The sequence below is a fragment of the Microcaecilia unicolor genome, chromosome 1 (genome assembly GCF_901765095.1).
Source record: "Microcaecilia unicolor chromosome 1, aMicUni1.1, whole genome shotgun sequence".
NCBI lineage: Eukaryota > Metazoa > Chordata > Amphibia > Gymnophiona > Siphonopidae > Microcaecilia > Microcaecilia unicolor.
Genome location: NC_044031.1, coordinates 364,588,957 through 364,605,852, shown reverse-complemented (window position 1 = coordinate 364,605,852; position 16,896 = coordinate 364,588,957). Strand labels below are relative to the sequence as shown.

Genomic DNA, 16,896 nt, shown 5'->3' with positions numbered 1-16,896 from the left:
CCCCAGCTTGCTACATGGGTAAGGTGTTTGGGACTTACTTGGCGGTGCATTTGGACATTGTGCATTTTTATTATTTGAAGTGAAGCGGATTTGTTTCCTGTTCCACCCTACTGTCCTGCAGCGAGTTTTAATTTAGTCCTATTGTGATCTTGGGGCCTCCATTCAAACCTTTGAAGAATTACTCTGTGAAAGATCTCACCCTTAAGGCGGTGTTTGTTGTGTTCATTTCTTCAGCCTGACTAGTCTTAGATTTACAGTTTTGTCTTGTAGGGACCCATACTTGTCCTACTCGGAGTACACAGTTTCTCTCCATACGGTTCTGTCCTCCTTGCCAAAGGTCACCTCTCCTTTCCATGTAAACCAGGTGGTCAATTTTCCAGCATTTTTGGGTTTGAAACATCCACGAGTGAACTAGAAGCTGCTCGCTTGTATATCTGTAGAGCACTACTGTGTTATTTGAAAGTGACCAATTCTTTTTGCCTGTTGGATCGGCTTTGTGTTCTTTCTTTTTTTTTTTTTCCCTATGGGCTCCTGTGTGACCAGGTGACATCCAAATTGCCCATAGAGCAGTTATTGAAGCTGCATACATTATCCATGGAAAGAAGTCCTCTGAGTGGTCTAAAGGCTCACTCTAGAAGACATTTGCAAAGTGGCAACCTGGTCATCCCTACATTTTTTTTTAATTACTATAAAATCAGCATTCTTGCTAGAATTGAAATTTACCCTTGGAAGGGGTGTAATTCAGGGAGGCTTTGTCTTCCCCTGCCCCCTAAGGGTATTGCTTTTGTACATCCCATTGGTGTGGATTGATCTAGCAGAGAAGATAAATTTCACTCTTCTTATTTGTGCTTGTTTAATTTCCTTTCTTTGAGCTCTGCTAGATCAGTACAGGGCCTGCCCTGGAAGACTTCAGTACTCTTCCTCTGTGTTCTCTCTCTCTTGTAGATGTTGTGGTTTTAGATGGGGTTTGCAGTGGTGTGTGGTAATGTAGACCTAGTGCTGCTTTGGCATTGGCATACTAGAAAATTCCAGGCTGTACCAGTTCTTATACTGGTGATGTCACTGGAATAGTTAAGTATCTCTACTTTCATCTGTTGATAGGGGGATTCAACACATTGATTTAGACTGATAGAGCAGGACTCAAGGAAAGGAAGTCAACAGATCAACTAAATGACACATTTCCTCCCCTAAATCTTTTATCTTTGTTCCTCTTCTGCCTGCACTCCTCCCCAAGACGTTTCCTTTCTTACAGCATTCCCATACTGGATTCCTATCCCTGAGATTTCTTCCTCTCCTTCCCCATGTTGAAGCTTCAAGTTCGTTCCCATAAAACTCCCTAAAGAGGTAAAATGAATTATTCAGACAAGATGATAAAAATGCTCATTTTCAAAGAACTTAGACTTACAAAGTTACATGGAGGGGCATTTTTGATATGTCGTCTGTCTGACTTTGGACGTTTTGCAGTAAACGTCCGAAATCTGACTTTTTGAAAAAAGAAAGGCATCTATCTTGTTTTTCTTTTTTCAAAATCAACATTTTGAATAAGGTTTTGTGCTTTGTAGTTTTTTTATTTGGCCATTTTCAAAAACCAATTTACAGAATCAAGCCTCTGGGACCAGCATTCTTAGTAGACTGGTCTCCCCTCCCCCCCCACCCAGCAAGACATCCCAGGAGAGCAATGGGGCACCCTAGGGGGCACTTCTGTGGACTTCATATAAATACCCCCAGGTACACATCTCACCATTGCTCTCTTGTCTTGTCTGCTAAATCCTCCAAAACCCACTACCCCCAGCTGTACACCACTACAGTAGCCCATGTGTGTGAAGGGGGCACCTATATGTGGGTACAGTAGGGTTTGGGTGAGTTGGGGGGGAGGGTCACAGTTTCTACCACAAGTGTGACTGACAGAAGGAGGTAGAGGCCTGAATCCCCTACTCCATAATGCACTGACCAGTAGACTACTTCAGCGACCTGCATGCTGCTCTAATAGACCTGTCATTGAGGCTGTTGAGTAATATTTTTTTCACATTTTTGGATGGCAGGAAGGAGCCAGTGACCACTGGAGGAGTATTGGGAGGGCCATCCCTGATTCATGCAGTGGTCATCCGGTCATTTCGGGCACAGTTTTGTGTCTTATTCGTTCTTAAAACAAGTCTAGCCCAAACCGTTTAGATTTTCACCCTGGACATTTTTGCTTTGTTCTATTATGGCTGTAAAATGTCCAAGTGTTAGGCATGCCCTAAGCTTGCTTCAGCAACACCCCCGACACCCCCCTTATGATTTTGGTGCATTGGAGACAGAATGCGTAGATAAATGTTTACAAACTAGGTTTCGAAAATACCGATTTTTGGATGTTTTGAGAAGAAATCTGTCCAAATGGTGCTTTATAACACTTTAAAAACTTTTTTCTCTTTCGAAAACAAGCCCCAGAGTATCCTATGTAACTTTGTAAGTCTGTGTGCTTTGAAAATGAGCCTCCACATCTTTTATAATACAAAATTATTTAGAATGTAAGCTTAATTCAAAGTCATATAAATGTACCACATATTGCCATAGAAAATCTGGAGCCTGAGATGTTATTGCCTGTGTTTTCTGTCCTGTAGATACAAAGAGAGATTTGTATTCTTCTGAAAAATGTAGTATGCTATTCAGAATTGTTGCTTAACCAGTGTGTCCAATAGAATGTTTTTATAACTTTGTTGGAAAAAAGCGTTTTCAAAAAAATAAAATGTCCAGTAACATTTTTCTCTGAGGACAAGAAGGCTAGTTAGTACTTACATGTGGGTGACGTCATCCATGCCCCCTGGTGCGGACCAGCTTTGATAGCGTATATAATTTTTAAGAGCCACGTACTAGTACTGCGCATGTGCAAGTGCCTTCCTGCTCTCCATGGGAGTGCGGGACCAACAGTTGCTTCTCATCTGCCATGTGGAGATAACAAAATTCTGTGTTACCTATTACTATATAAGCCGCGTTGAGCCTGCTTTTAGTGGGAAAGTACGGGATACAAATATAATAAATAAATAACACGCTGTCCACAGCTCCTCACTTCATATGGTATGAATTTTTTCGTGCCTTCCTTGTGAGATTTTTATTCTGCTTCCTTTTTGTTTTTAGGTTCCCCCCCCCTTTTAGGTTTCCTTCAGTTTTTTTGCACACTTTAGGCCCTTTTAGGCCTGAGCTTCGATCGGGAGTGTTTCCCTTTTTCTGGTGCTTTGCCCCTTTTTGAAGTCGCCATTGAGTCATTTGATTTGGCCACTGCTGTTTTTCCTTCTTTGTCATCGAAGGTTCCCAGTGGTTTCCAGCGCTGTGCTCGGTGCAATCAGAACATGTCTGGCAAAGACATCTATTCTTGGTGTCTTGGTGTCTGGGACCAGAACATACCCCTTCAAGCTGTATTCTTTACCTGTGTGTGCAGAAAAGAACTCGGCTGTCCAGAGAGGCACAAAGAGAAAATGTTTGGAGGCCGGTCTAAATCGTCAGCATCGTTGCTTCCACTGGCTTCGGGTGCATTAGTCCCTAAGGCTACAAGACCCATGTCTGACGCTGGGGAGTGGGCGTTCATTGAGCAGGTCACCACCTGCCTTGACGCTGGCTGCTGAACAGGGCCCCTGGGACCGGTCAGCGTCAAACTCAACACAGAGGACTCGAGGAGGGGGGGGGGGGGGTTGATGACCTCGTCAGCACCGAGGAGTGTTGATGCTCAGCATCAAGAAGCACAAGCATCGATGCCCCCCTCAACACATGGTACAGGGGCACTGAAGGTTCTGGTCTCTGAGAAGCGTTGGCGCCAAGCAGACCGCTCTCCCTCCATCGAGGAGGTGCTGATATGGGGGTCTCCATGCACTCAGGCCCAGGTGTCCGCACCATCTCCAACAGTTCAGCAGGCTGCCTCTGAACCTACACCCCATCCTTTCCTGATGGCCCTTGATGAGCATGTCTGGGCCATTCTCCATGAGCACTTGGTGGGGCTTATCCAACAGAGTGCATTGGCATCTTGCACCAGCCATTCCTCCTCTTGCTGCCCTGCAAGGCCCACAGCCTCTGCTGAGGCCTCCAACACTGGTGTTGCGTGTGGGTCCGGAGTTGACAGCCGCCCATGCTGGCTCCCCCCTCAATGTCAGTGGAGGAAGATTCGCCAGTAGAGGGTGGACCTTACACCTTGATGCCCTTCCTCACATGGACATAGTTCCTCTCTCTCGAGTAAGTCTCAGCTCTCCCATAAGGAGCTTTTTGCTGACACTGAAGAGGAGTGCTCGTGGACGTCTGATGACTACCCTAGATACTTCTCAGAGGACAAGTCCTTTGGTATCCCATCTGACCCCTGCCCTCAAGAGGAAAGGAGGATATCTCTATCTGAGTGCCTTTCCTTCCCCGCTTTTTTCAGGGAAATGGCATATGCCATTCTTATTCGGTTGGAGACTGAGGATGAGCCTAGAGCTGAAGTGTTTGAGGTCTTGGACTGGGACTTTTCTCGTACTTCAAGGTCCCGCTTCCCAAGGTCCTGCAAGAAGTTCAGGTGAACAACTGGGATTCCCCTCTGTCAGTCCCTAAGAAGATACACCAGATATCGGATCCAGGGTTAAGAACATAAGAATAGCTATACTGGATCAGACCAGTGATCATGTAGCCCAGTTGCCTGCTTCCAGTAGTGGCCAATCCAGACCACATGTACCTGGCAGAAACTCAATTAGTAGCACCATTCCATGCTACTAATCCTAGGGCAAGCAGTGGCTTCCCCCATGTCCATCTCAATAATGGACTATGGATTTTTTCTCCAGGAACTTGTCCAAACCTTTTTTTAAACCCAGATATGCTAACCGCCGTTACCTCATCCTCCGGCAATGAGTTTCAGAGCTTAACTATTCTTTGAGTGAAAAAATATTTCCGCCTAGCAATGCAATTTTATTGAGTGTCTCCTGGTCTTTGTACTTTTTCAATGATTGAAAAATCGATTTACCTCCACCTGCTCCACACCACTCAGGATTTTATAGATCTCAATCAAATCCACCCTCAGCTATCTCTTTTACAAGCTAAAGAGTCCTAACCTTTTTAGCCTTTCCTCATATGGGAGCAGTTTTATCCCCTCTATCATGTTGGTCGCTCTTCTTTTGAACCTTTTCTAATTCCGCTATATCTTTTTTTAAGATATGGCGACCAGATTTGAATGCAGTACTCAAGGCAAGGTGAGGTTGCACCAAGGAGCAGTACAAAGGCATTATAATATTTTTGGTCTCAATTCCTAGCATCCTGTTTGCTTTTTATTGCCGCTGCTGCACACTGGGCAGAAGATTTCAGCATATTGTCTAAAATGACACCTCTAGGTCTTTCTTGAGTGCGGACTCCTAAAGTGGACCCTAGCATCAGATAACTATGATTTGGATTATTCTTCCCAATGTGCATTACTTTGTATTTATCTACATTAAATTTCATCTGTCATTTAATGCCCAGCCTTCCAATTTCCTAAGGTCTTCCTGCAATTTTTCACAATCCGCATGCGTTTTGGCAACTTGGAATAGTTTTGTGTCATCTGCAAATTTAATCACCTCACTTCGTTATTCTGATTTCCAGATCATTTATAACAATGTTAAATAGCACCAGTCTGAGTACAGATCCTTGTGGCATTCCACTATTCACCCTCCTCTCTTGAGAAGAATGGCAGTTTAAGCCTTCCCTCTGTTTTCTGTCCATCTTCTACCTAAGGGCCCTGAACAAATTTCTGGTGAAACAAAAGTTCAGGATGGTTTCCCTGGGCAGTCTTCTCCCAATGATTCAGTCTCCAGGTTGGCTGTGTTCTCTGGAATTAAAGGATGCCTACTCTTACATTCAGATACTTCCAGGTCACAGGAAGTATCTGAGATTTTAAGTGGGAGCACATCACTTCCAGTGCTGCCTGTTTCCATTTGGCCTCATGTCTGCTCCCAGGGTTTTACCAAGTGTCTAATAGTAGTCAGAGCGCCTCTACGCAGGCTGGGAGTCCATGTTGGTTCCCTACCTGAATGATTGGGTGGTGAAGTGCACATCGAAGGACAGTTCTCAGGAGTCCATGCGGAGAACTATTTGGATGCTAGAGCTACTAGGGTTTATTTTAAACTACCCCAGGTTCCATATGTTTCTGGTTCAGCAATTGGTATTCATTGGAGCCCTGCTAGACACTAACACCGGGTGTGAGCCTTTCTCCCTGTGCCGAGGGCGGTTGCTTTAGTCACACTTCCCACTTGGGTTTGAGCCAACCAACGGGTCTAAGCTCACCAGATGTTGAGGTTGCTAGGCCACATGGCCTCCACGGTGCATGTTGCTCCCTTGACCCATCTGCACGTGAGAACCGCCCAGTGGACTCTAGCTTCCCAGTGGTGTCAGGCCTCTGGGATCCTAGCAGATGTCATCCTATTAATGACGGAGTTGATATAGTCCCTCTGGTGGACAATTAGATCCAATTTGACTGTGGGACTTCAATTTCAAATTGCCGAGCCCCAGAAGGCGCTGACGACAGATGCGTCCCGCTTGAGGTTGGGAGCTCATTTGGATGGGCTTCACACCCAGGGTGCTTGGTCAGTGCAGGAAGCAGATCTTTAGATCAACCTTCAGGAGTTTTGGATGATCTGGAACATTCTAAAGGCTTTCGGAGATTGATTGGTCAACCAAATTGTGCTCATTCAAATGGACAGTCGGGTTGCAATGTACTACACCGACAAGCAGGGGTGTACCGGATCATACCCTCTGTTGTCAGGAGGCCGTAGGGATGTGGCAGTGGACCGTCCAGAACAGGATATTTCTCAGAGCCACATACCTGGCAGGCAAATCAAACACTCTGGCTGACACACTGAGCAGGGTCATGCAACCGCATGAGTGGTCTCTCAGTACTAGTGTTACCTGTGAGATCTTCCAGGAGTGGGGCACCCACTCTTTGCCACTCTATTCAATTACAAGGTTCTTCAGTACGGTTCCAGGGTCAGGGCGCATGGCAGACCCCTGTTGGATGCCTTCCTCCTCCATTGGTGGAAAGGTCTTCTGTGTGCATATCCTCCCATCTCTCTCATGGGGAAGACTTTGCTGAAACTCAAGAAAGACCGAGGAACCACGATTCTGATCACGCCTTATTGGCCCAGGCAGATCTTGTTCCCTCTTCTTTTGGAGTTGTTCTCCGAAGAATCTTTGAGATTGGAGTGTTTTCTCTCATCACGCAGAACAAGGGATCTTTTCCATTTCCCATCCTCCAGTCCCTGGACCCTGACCCTCGCAGCCTGGATGTTGAGAGCTTAGAATTTGCTTCCTTTCATCTTCCTGAGGATGTCTCCAAGGTTTTGATGGCTTTTAGGAAAGATTCCACTAAGAGGTCGTACTATTTCATATGGAGGAGGTTTGCTGTCTGGTGTGAGGGCAGGGCCCTAGATCCTATTTCTTGCCCTATGCTTGAATACCTTCTGTACTTTCTGAGTCTGGTCTTAAGACCAGCTGTGTAAGGGTTCACCCCAGTGCAATTAATGAAGGTAAGCCCATCTCTAAACAGCCTCTAGTTGTTCGCTTCATGAGAGGTATGCTTTTGACAAAGTCCCCTTTGAGCCACTGAATTCCTGTCAACTGAAGTACTTGACCTGGTTGGTATTATTTTTAGTGGCTGTTACTTTAGCTTGCAGGGTCAGTGAGCTTCAGGCCCTAGTAGCGGATCCACCTTACACTAAATTTCATCATAACAGAGTAGTTCTCTGCAAGTACCCTAAGTTCCTACCTATGGTTGTATCTTAGTTCCATCTAAACCAGTCGATTGTCTTGCCAACATTCTTTCCCTGTCCTCATGCCTATCCTGTTGAAAGCACCTTGCACGCTTTGGACTGCAAGCAAACATTGGCCTTTTACTTGGAGTGGACTAGGCCCCACAGACAGCACCCAACGTTTTGTTTCTTTTGATCCCAACAAGATGAGTGTCGCCATCGGAAAACACACAATCTACAGTTGGTTGGCAGATTTGAATTTCTTTCACTTATGCCTAAGGTGGGCTGACTCTTGAGGGTCATGTCAAGGCTGATAATGTCAGAGCTAAGTGGTATTGGTAGCTCACGAGGTCAGCCTCTGTAGAAGAAATGTGCAAGGCTGCAACCTGGTCTTCAGTCCACACATTCAGATCTCACTGTTGCCTTAAGCAAGGTACCCGATGCGATAGTTTGGACAGACAGTTCTGCAGAAGTTGTTTGAGGTCTAGAATCCAACTCCAATGTCCTGGGCCTAGTGTTTTTTTTTTTTTTTTTCCTGTTCCAGGCAGTGGCGTTCCTAGGGGGGCTGACACCCGGGGCGGATTGCCGATGCGCCCCCCCCCCCCCCCGGCGAAAGAACCCCCCCCCCCGGGTGCACGCCGCTGGGGGGGGGGGGGGGGTGCCGCGAGCGCCTGTCCTTCGTTCGTTCCATGCTCCCTCTGCCCCGGAACAAGAAGTAACCTGTTCCGGGGCTGCGGGAGCAATGAATGAATGAAGGACAGGCGCGCGCGGCACCCCCCCCAGCAGTGTGCACCCGGGGCGGACCGTACTCACTGCCCCCTCCTAGGAACGCCACTGGTTCCAGGCTGCTCTCTCACACAGTATGTATATAGTTTCAGGTTAATTGAACTTGCCATTGCGAGTTCCAATCTTCCTACTCATGTTGTTTTCAGTGAACGTGGTAGTTAGGGATTCCCATATGTGAGTATTAATTTACCTGCTTGTTCTCGGAGAAAGCGAGGATACTTACCTGTAGCAGGTATTATCTGAGGACAGCAGGCCATTAATTCTCACATACCCTTCCACCTCCCTTTGGAGTTTTTTTTTGTATTGCTGTACAATAGTACTGCTGTTCCCGCACTCTCACAGCAGGTGGGAACGCTTGCACATGGCTCTTAGTTTTATATATGCTATCAAAGCGTTCTGCACCACATGACGTGGATGAAGTCGCCCACATGTGAGAACTGATGGCCTGATGTACTCGAATAATACCTGCTTCAGGTAAGTATCTTCTCTTTCTTATTAGGAATACATTTGCAGAATAAATACACATAAACACAGTAAGATATTAATAAAATAATATTTATTATTTTCAGGTTTTCGGTAGAGATGACTATAGGAAGGTTAGATTTGTCACACGACAGAAAGAGGTAAGATGTAGTTGGCCAAATTGATTTTTGTGAGTTGAATTGTCTTGAAGTAATACTAGGAACAGTTCTTTTACATAGTTGACAGAACCTCATCTCCTATTTTTATATTTTTATGCTATCGATTGTGATTAAAGCAGCTCTCAGTAATTCTGTATACTAAATGCAATCAGACTTTTTTATGGTATTGCAAATGGGATAAAGCTGGGTCCAGGTCACTATGAAGAGATCTTATTGCCACTGTGGTTCATTTAGCTGTAAGGGAAGGAGGTTGCTGTTGTGGCCTGAGCTTTTTCCAGATCACTCGAGGGACAAACTAGTGCGACTATGCTTCTCCAAATATCTCCTCTCAATGGCCAAACCGTAAACAAGAAGAAATCTGGATCTTCCATGTCTCCCAACCTTTGCTGGAGCACACTCTTGACCCTTGGGCCGTGATAGAGGATCCTCCACCAGGAGGCGCTGGAGAACTGCATGTCACGGTCTGCAAGACCAGTCCGACACCACCAGGACCAGATGAGTTTGACATGCAAGCTTGCACAACAGATGACCTATCAGAGGCCATTGTAGAAGGGCTTTTCTAACAGCCACGTTTGAAACAGGGCGTTTATCCCTTAGGAGGCCAGCTTCCTCTGCTAACTGAAGAGTCAGACTGTTGAGGGCCCCAGCGATCCAGAATGAGATGAAAGGCCTTTTACCTCAGCTCCCACCCTCCCGGATCCAGGAGGGTGCAACTGAGAATATCAGCCTGTACTGATACTGTAGAATATCCTTGCCCGCAATGTGAACCGCTGAAAGGGCATGCGGATGGGTCTCCACCCACCAACTGATACGTTGTCTCTAGAGCCACCACCTGGCTTCATTCTTCTTCTTTATGAATGCCACTGCCGTTGCAGTGTCTGACATTCTCACCGCCTTCCCCACAAGGAGCAGCCAGGACTCCAGGTGATTTATGGACCAAGACTGAACCGCTGAAAGGGCATGCGGATGGGTCTCCACCCACCAACAGATACATTGTCTCTAGAGCCACCACCTGACTCCTGGCTCCATTCTTCTTCTTTATGAATGCCACTGCCGTTGCAGTGTCTGACATTCTCACCGCCTTCCCCACAAGAAGCAGCCAGGACTCCAGGTGATTTATGGACCAAGATGCCTCCTGGCTCGACAATGTGCCCTGAGCCTCTTGGTCCAGGCAGTGAGCTCTCCAACCGAGGAGACTTGCATCCATGGTGACTAGAACCTACTGTGGGAGATCCAGAACACCTTTCAGCAGGTGAACTGGATTGTCCCACCAGGCTAGACTGAACCTCACTTTGGGTGGCAAAGGTAGAGGACAGTGGAAGCACTGTGAGGCCAATGCCCATTGGGACAATGGAGCCTGCTGCAGAGGTCGCATATGAACCCTCACCCAAGGCACCACCTCCAGCATAGTGGCCACGGAGCCCAATAGTTTCAAGTAACCCCGAACTGTGGACTCCAGGAGATCACACAACTGGCGCAACTGCGCCTGGAACTTCTTTACCCACTCCTCCAGAAGAAAAGCCATCCCTCTGGCCATGTTGAAGTAGACCCCGAGATATGCCAGGGACTGAGACAGGGCCAGATGGTTCTTGGGCTGGCTCGCTACCCAACCCAGGGATTCCAGGAGGGATACAAATGTAACAAATAAATAAATAAATGAATGACCTGTGAGGTAGCCAGATTGGCCTCTGAGACCAAGTCTGCCCAAATCAGCCAGTCATCCAGGTGGGGGTGAACCTGAATGCCCTAATGCCAGAGATAAACAACCACCACCATTATCACCTTGGAAAATAGGTGTGGCACCGTGGCCTGGACAGAGGGCAAGACCTGAAAATGAAAGTGCTGCCCATCACACAGGAGAGTAGGTATCTCTTGTGGTGATTTGCAGTGAGGAAGTAGAGGTATGCCTCCATGATGGTCAGTGATATCAAGAACTCAACCCAGCTGCACTGAACTCACAGGCAAGCATCCACCCCTTTGAGGTCCAGGGTAGGGTGAAAGAAACCGCCATTCTTTGGGACCATGAAATAGATGGAGTACCTGTCCAGGACATGTGCCACTGGCGGAACAGGTTTCATTGCTTTTATATCACAGAAATGCTGAAGGATAAGAGCAACAGCCTGGTGCTTTAGAGCCAAGCCACAAGGAGAGGTCATGAAGGCGTCTGGAACTGGACAGGGAGAACTCCATGGAGTATCTCCTCTCGACCACCTCCAGATCCCACTGTGATGTGGATCCATTTGTTGTGGAAGATCCTTCGTCCCACGGGAAGCAACAAAGGGCCTGGCACACCCTCATTAAGCAGGCCGAGTAACTGCAAAGCCTGAGGGACTTAAGAGCCCAGCTTGTTTGGGGCCTCAAAAGGACTTCTGCTTGAAGGACCCACTCTTACCCCACTTGGGCTGAAGGGTGCTGAGTGGATCTGAGGTGGCCCGCCCCCATGAAGCTGAGGGTTGCTGCGCACCCTTGCTATAGCTCAGGGAGACAGAGAGCCATGCCTCCTCCATATCTTTCACTAGTTTCTCCAAGTCCTCACCAAACAGCAAACGCCCTTAAAGGGCAGCATCCACACCCAGTGGTGAAGCCAGACAGATTGTGAAGAATTGCAGGAAGACCTTAATAAATGGGATGACTGGGCATCCAAATGGCAGATGAAATTTAATGTGGACAAATGCAGATTGATGCACATTGGGAAGAGTAATCCAAATCATAGTTACCTGATGCTAGGGTTCACCTTATGAGTCAGCACTCAAGAAAAAGATCTAGGTGTCATTTTAGACAATATGCTTAAATCTTCTGCCCAGTATGCGGTGACGGCCAAGAAAGCAATCAGGATGCTAGGAATTATTAGGAAAGGGATGGAAAATAATACCAAGAATATTATAATGTATTTGTATCGCTCCATGGTGCAACTTCACCTTGAGTATTCAGTTCTGGTTACCCTACCTTAAGAAAGATATAACAGAATTAGAAAAGATTCAAAGAAGAGCAACCGAAATGATAAAGGGGATGGAACTCCTCTCATATGAGGAAAGGCTAAAGAGGTTAGGGTTCTTCAGCTTGGAAAAGAGACAGCTGAGGGGGGATATGATTGAGGTCTATAAAATCCTGAGTGGTGTAGAACCGGGTAAAAGTGAGTTGATTTATTTTTTTCTTTTTAAAAGAGAGAAGAAAAAAATAAATCAACTCACTTTTACCCGGTTCTACACCACTCAGGATTTTATAGACCTCAATCATAAAAAAGTACAAAGATTAGGGTACATTCAATAAAGTTACATGGAAATATTTTTTTAAAGAAATAGAAATATTTTTTTCGCTCAACCAATAGGCTCTGGTAAAAGCGGTTAGCATATCTGGATTAAAAAAAGGTTTGGACAAGTTTTTGGAGGAAAAGTCCATACTCTGCTTTTGAGATAGTCATGGGGGAAACCACTGCTTGCCCTGGGATCGGTAGCATGGAATGTTGCTACTATTTGCATTTCCCCCAGGTACTTGTGACCTGCATGTGCCAGTGTTGGAAGTAGGATACTGGGCTAGATGGACCATTGGTCTGACCCAGTATGGTTATTCTTATGTTCTTATGACCAGATCATAGAGGACATCTGCCCAAACATGCAGTCACAACTCCAGGTGAGAAATGTTAGGGGACCCTGGCAACTGCCGGAGCCAGTGTAGCATGGAGCTATGTAACAGCCACGAATAGCAGCCTGAATGCTGAGGTCCCCCTTGAAAATGCCAGATGGAGCTGTTTCTCTACATTCTTTTCATGGAGCTCCCTACTCCCTAAGTGCTATGCTCCCTTGGACAGGTACAGCAGTTGCCTTTGTGACTGCCTTAACCAGGGCATCCATCTTCTGGAAGACCCAACTCTTCTCAACCTCCTCATTGAAGACATAGAGATGATCAAGAGCCCCGGCCACCCAGAGGGGACCATCTGGGGACTTCCACTTCACCATAATCATGTTGATGAGGGCCTTATGGAGCAGAAAATGCTTTTAGGCCCCAAGAGGCCTGCTTTGAAAGCCTCTGTGACCCTCTCTAAGACACAAGAATGCTCTTCACAACAAAAGAGCTGGAACCCATGGGACTTCTATTATACAGCCTTCTGACAGGGAGGACCTCTGAGTCCTTCTCCCCTGCCTCCAAAGAACCTGAACCCTCCGGAACGACCAGATCTGTTCTATGTTGCTGAGACCCCAAAATGGGGCCCTTGGCTGCTTCCTTGGGGTCCCTAGGGGCCTCCCACCAAGAGGATGAGGGTTAGGTCTAGGATTAGATCCCAAGAAGGAACCTGTGCTGGGCCTGCTTAACCATCTGGCTTAAGCTCTGAAGCCAGAAAATCACTGAGGCTCCCCTGCAGAGGGATTTCGGGTGGGCAGGAAAAGCGAAGATACTGTAGCAGGTATTCTCTGAGGAGAACAGGCTTCATATTCTTACAAGTGGGTGACGCTGATCCAAGTCGCCCGGTCCGGCATTTTGCCAAAGCTAAAAGTAGAGCTTTGTGGAGCTTAAGCCATGCTCCACTGTGCCTGTACGAGTGCCTTCCCACCCATCGTGTGAACACGGTCTCCACAGTTTAATACTAAAGCAAAAATAACCAAGGAGACAACTCCAAGGAGAGGTGGGGAGGATTGTGAGAATATGAAGCCTGCTGTCCTCTGAGAGTACCTGCTACAGGGGAAGTATCTTCACTTTCTCAGAAGACAAACAGGCTTCAATCTTCTCACAAGTGGGTAATCCCTAGCATCCAGGCTCACCCAAAACAACAAACATTGGTCAAATGGGCCTCGCAACAATGAGGACATAACGCAGATTAACCTGAAACTATATACAATCTGAATGAGGGTATAGTCTGGAATAGAATAAAACGGGCCTAGGAAGGTGGAGTTGGGTTCTAGACCCAAACAGATTCTGCAACACTGACTGCCCAAACCGACTGCGTTTCGGGTATCCTGCTCAAGGCAGTAGTGTGATGTGAATGTGTGTACTGAAGACCATGATGCAGTCTTGCAAATTTCATCAATGGAGGCTGACCTCAAGTGGGCTACCAATGCAGCCATGGCTATGACATTATGAGCTGTGACATAACTGTCTAGGGCCAGCCCAGCCTGGGCATAAGTGAAGGAAATGCAGTCTGCCAGCCAAACTGAAATGGTGCATTTCCCGATGGTGACCCCCATCCTGTTGGGTTCAAAAGAAACAATAAGCTGGGTGCACTGTCTGAGGGGCCTTGTCTGCTCCATGTGATAGGCCAATGCTCTCTTGCAATCCAAACTGCTTTTGCCAGGATGGGCATGAGGTCGGGGAAAAAATGTTAGCAAGACAATCGACGGTTCAGGTGGAACTCTGACACAACCTTTGGCAGGAACTTGGTGCATGTGAAGGACTACTCTGTTATGATGAAGCTTAGTATAAGGTGCATCCTAAGGCTTGAAGCTCACTGACCCTATGAGCTGAAGTAACAGCCACAAAGAAAACGACCTTCCAGGTTAAGTACTTCAGATGACAGGCATTCAGTGGCTCAAAAGGAGCTATCATCAGCTGGATGAGAACGACCTTGAGATCCCATGACACTGGTGGAAGTTTGACAGGAGACTTTGACTAAAGCAAACCTCTCATAAAGTGAACAACTAAAGGCTGTCCGGAGATGGACTTACTTTCTACATGTTGATGATAAGTACTAATTGCATTAAGGTGGACCCTTACGGAGTTGGTCTTGAGACCAGACTATAAGAAGTGTAAAACATATTCAAGCAGGTTCTGTGTAGGGCAAGTAAGGGGATCTTAAGGCCTTGCTCTCGTACCAGACAGCAAACCTCCATTTAAGAGTAACACTTCTTAGTGGAATCTTTCCTGTAAGCCAGCGAGACTCGGGAGACACTCCAATAAACCCGAGGAAGCAAATTCTAGGCTCTCAACATCCAAGCTCCGAGAGCCAGAGACTGGAGGTTGGGATGTAGAAGCGACCCTCGTTCTGTGTGATGAGGGTCCGAAAACACTCCGTGATTCTTCGGAGGATAATTCCAGTATGGCGCAATCAGAATCGTGGTTCTGTGGTCTTGCTTGAGTTTTAAGTGTTTCCCACTAGAGGTATTGGAGGATGCGCATACAGAAGACCTCACCCCCAGTTGAGGAGGAAGGCATCTGACACTAGCCTGCCGTGGGCCTGAAGCCTGGAACAGAACTGAGGGACCTTGTGTTTGATCTGAGTGGCAAAAAGATCCACCGAGGGGGTGCTGCACGCTCGGAAGATCTTGCTGGTCATGCCTATATTGAGGGGGCACTCATGTGGTTGCCTTATCCTCATCCTGTCGGCCAGGGTGTTGTTTGTGCCTGACAAAACCAGGTTCACTATGGATCCAATACTGGGTGTCTGTCTTCGTGGCACGACAAGGACTGACAGAAGGGACTCCTGGTTCCTGACGAGGACTTCCTTGAGTACCTCATGGAGAGGGGCAGTCACAGCCTCCTTAGGAGGAGATGTGTAGTCCAGGACCTCAAGTATCTTTGCTCTGGGCTCATCTTCCACTCCCAAAGGAAATGGAATGGCATCATCTATTTTCTTAAAAGATGGAAATGAAAGGCTATCCAGTGGAGACCGTCTCCTTTCAGGTGGAGGATTCAGAGGAAGATCCCAGATACTCCTCCTCAGATGAGTCTTATGGGATCCCCCATGAGCGCTCCTCCTCAGTGCTGAGAACGAACCTGCCTCAATGCCGAGGAACCATGCCCTCAACTCCAGCAAAACTTCCTTCATCGACGTTGAGGGGGTAGTGGCTTGGCTGGCAGTTGACACAGAGGCCGCACTGCAGGCTGAGGGCCATACAGGGCTGCAGTGGGAGGTATGGCAGGCCCAAGCACCCCTGATACTGATGCACCCTGCTGCATAAGGCCATCTAGCAGCTCTGGGAGCAAGGCCCGGATGTGCTCATCGAGGGCCGACACCGGGAAAAGCTGAGGTGCCGGTTGAGGCGCAGGTTGCAGAACTGCTGCAGGAGCAGGATCTCTGCTGCTTGGAGATGGGCACATTGGCACCTCCTGTATGTAGGGAGTTTGATCCTCCTGGCGCTGACGCTTCTCGGATGCCAAATCCTTCGATGCCCCGGAGCTCCCAGTACCATATGTTGAGGGTGACCATTGATGATGCTTCTTGGCCTTCGCCCGAAGCGTGTCTGACGAGGAAGACATTGAATCCTCACATTTCTTCGGGGTTGATTCTGATTATGGACTGTCCCGGGGGACCTGCACAGTGGGAGACCTCGAGACAAGTGGAGACCCACTCAATGCCTCACTGCTCCCAGTGTCTAAGGGTCTTGAAGCAGCCATGTTTACCAACACTCCCGATGCTGGTGCGATACATGACGTCAATGCCAATGTCAAGGAACCGGATTTTGGCTCCAAATATTCTCTCGAGGTTCTCGGGAAACTTGGGTCCTCTTCTTCATTCGAAGACAAAGAACACAGCAGAGCTATGGTTGGGCCCAAGACACTGCAGACACCAAGAATGGGTGTCTTCCCAAGATAGTTCGATTGCACTGGATACAGCGCTTGAAACCACTTGGAGTCTTTGTGGACATGGACGGGAAAACCTCATTGGCTAAATTAAACGACTCTGTGGTGCCTAAAAAAGGGGCAAGGCATGGAAAAAAAGAGAGGAAAAAACCCAACTGAAGTCAGGGCCTAAAAATGGCCCAATGACGATGTAAAAAATAAGAAAACTTAAACCTGGGCAAATAAAACTAAGGAAAATAAAGGAC

At 47.3% G+C, this 16,896-nt stretch overlaps 1 protein-coding gene across 1 annotated transcript in view; it reads left to right on the top strand.

The window, feature by feature from the left end:
- NDUFS6 (NADH:ubiquinone oxidoreductase subunit S6) overlaps positions 1–16,896 on the top strand; it is a 46,019-nt gene that overhangs the window by 14,718 nt on the left and 14,405 nt on the right. Inside the window, exon 2 of the mRNA XM_030209817.1 lies at positions 9,068–9,121. Within this exon, the coding sequence (XP_030065677.1) occupies positions 9,068–9,121 (54 nt within the window). The remainder of the gene's footprint in view (positions 1–9,067; positions 9,122–16,896) is intronic.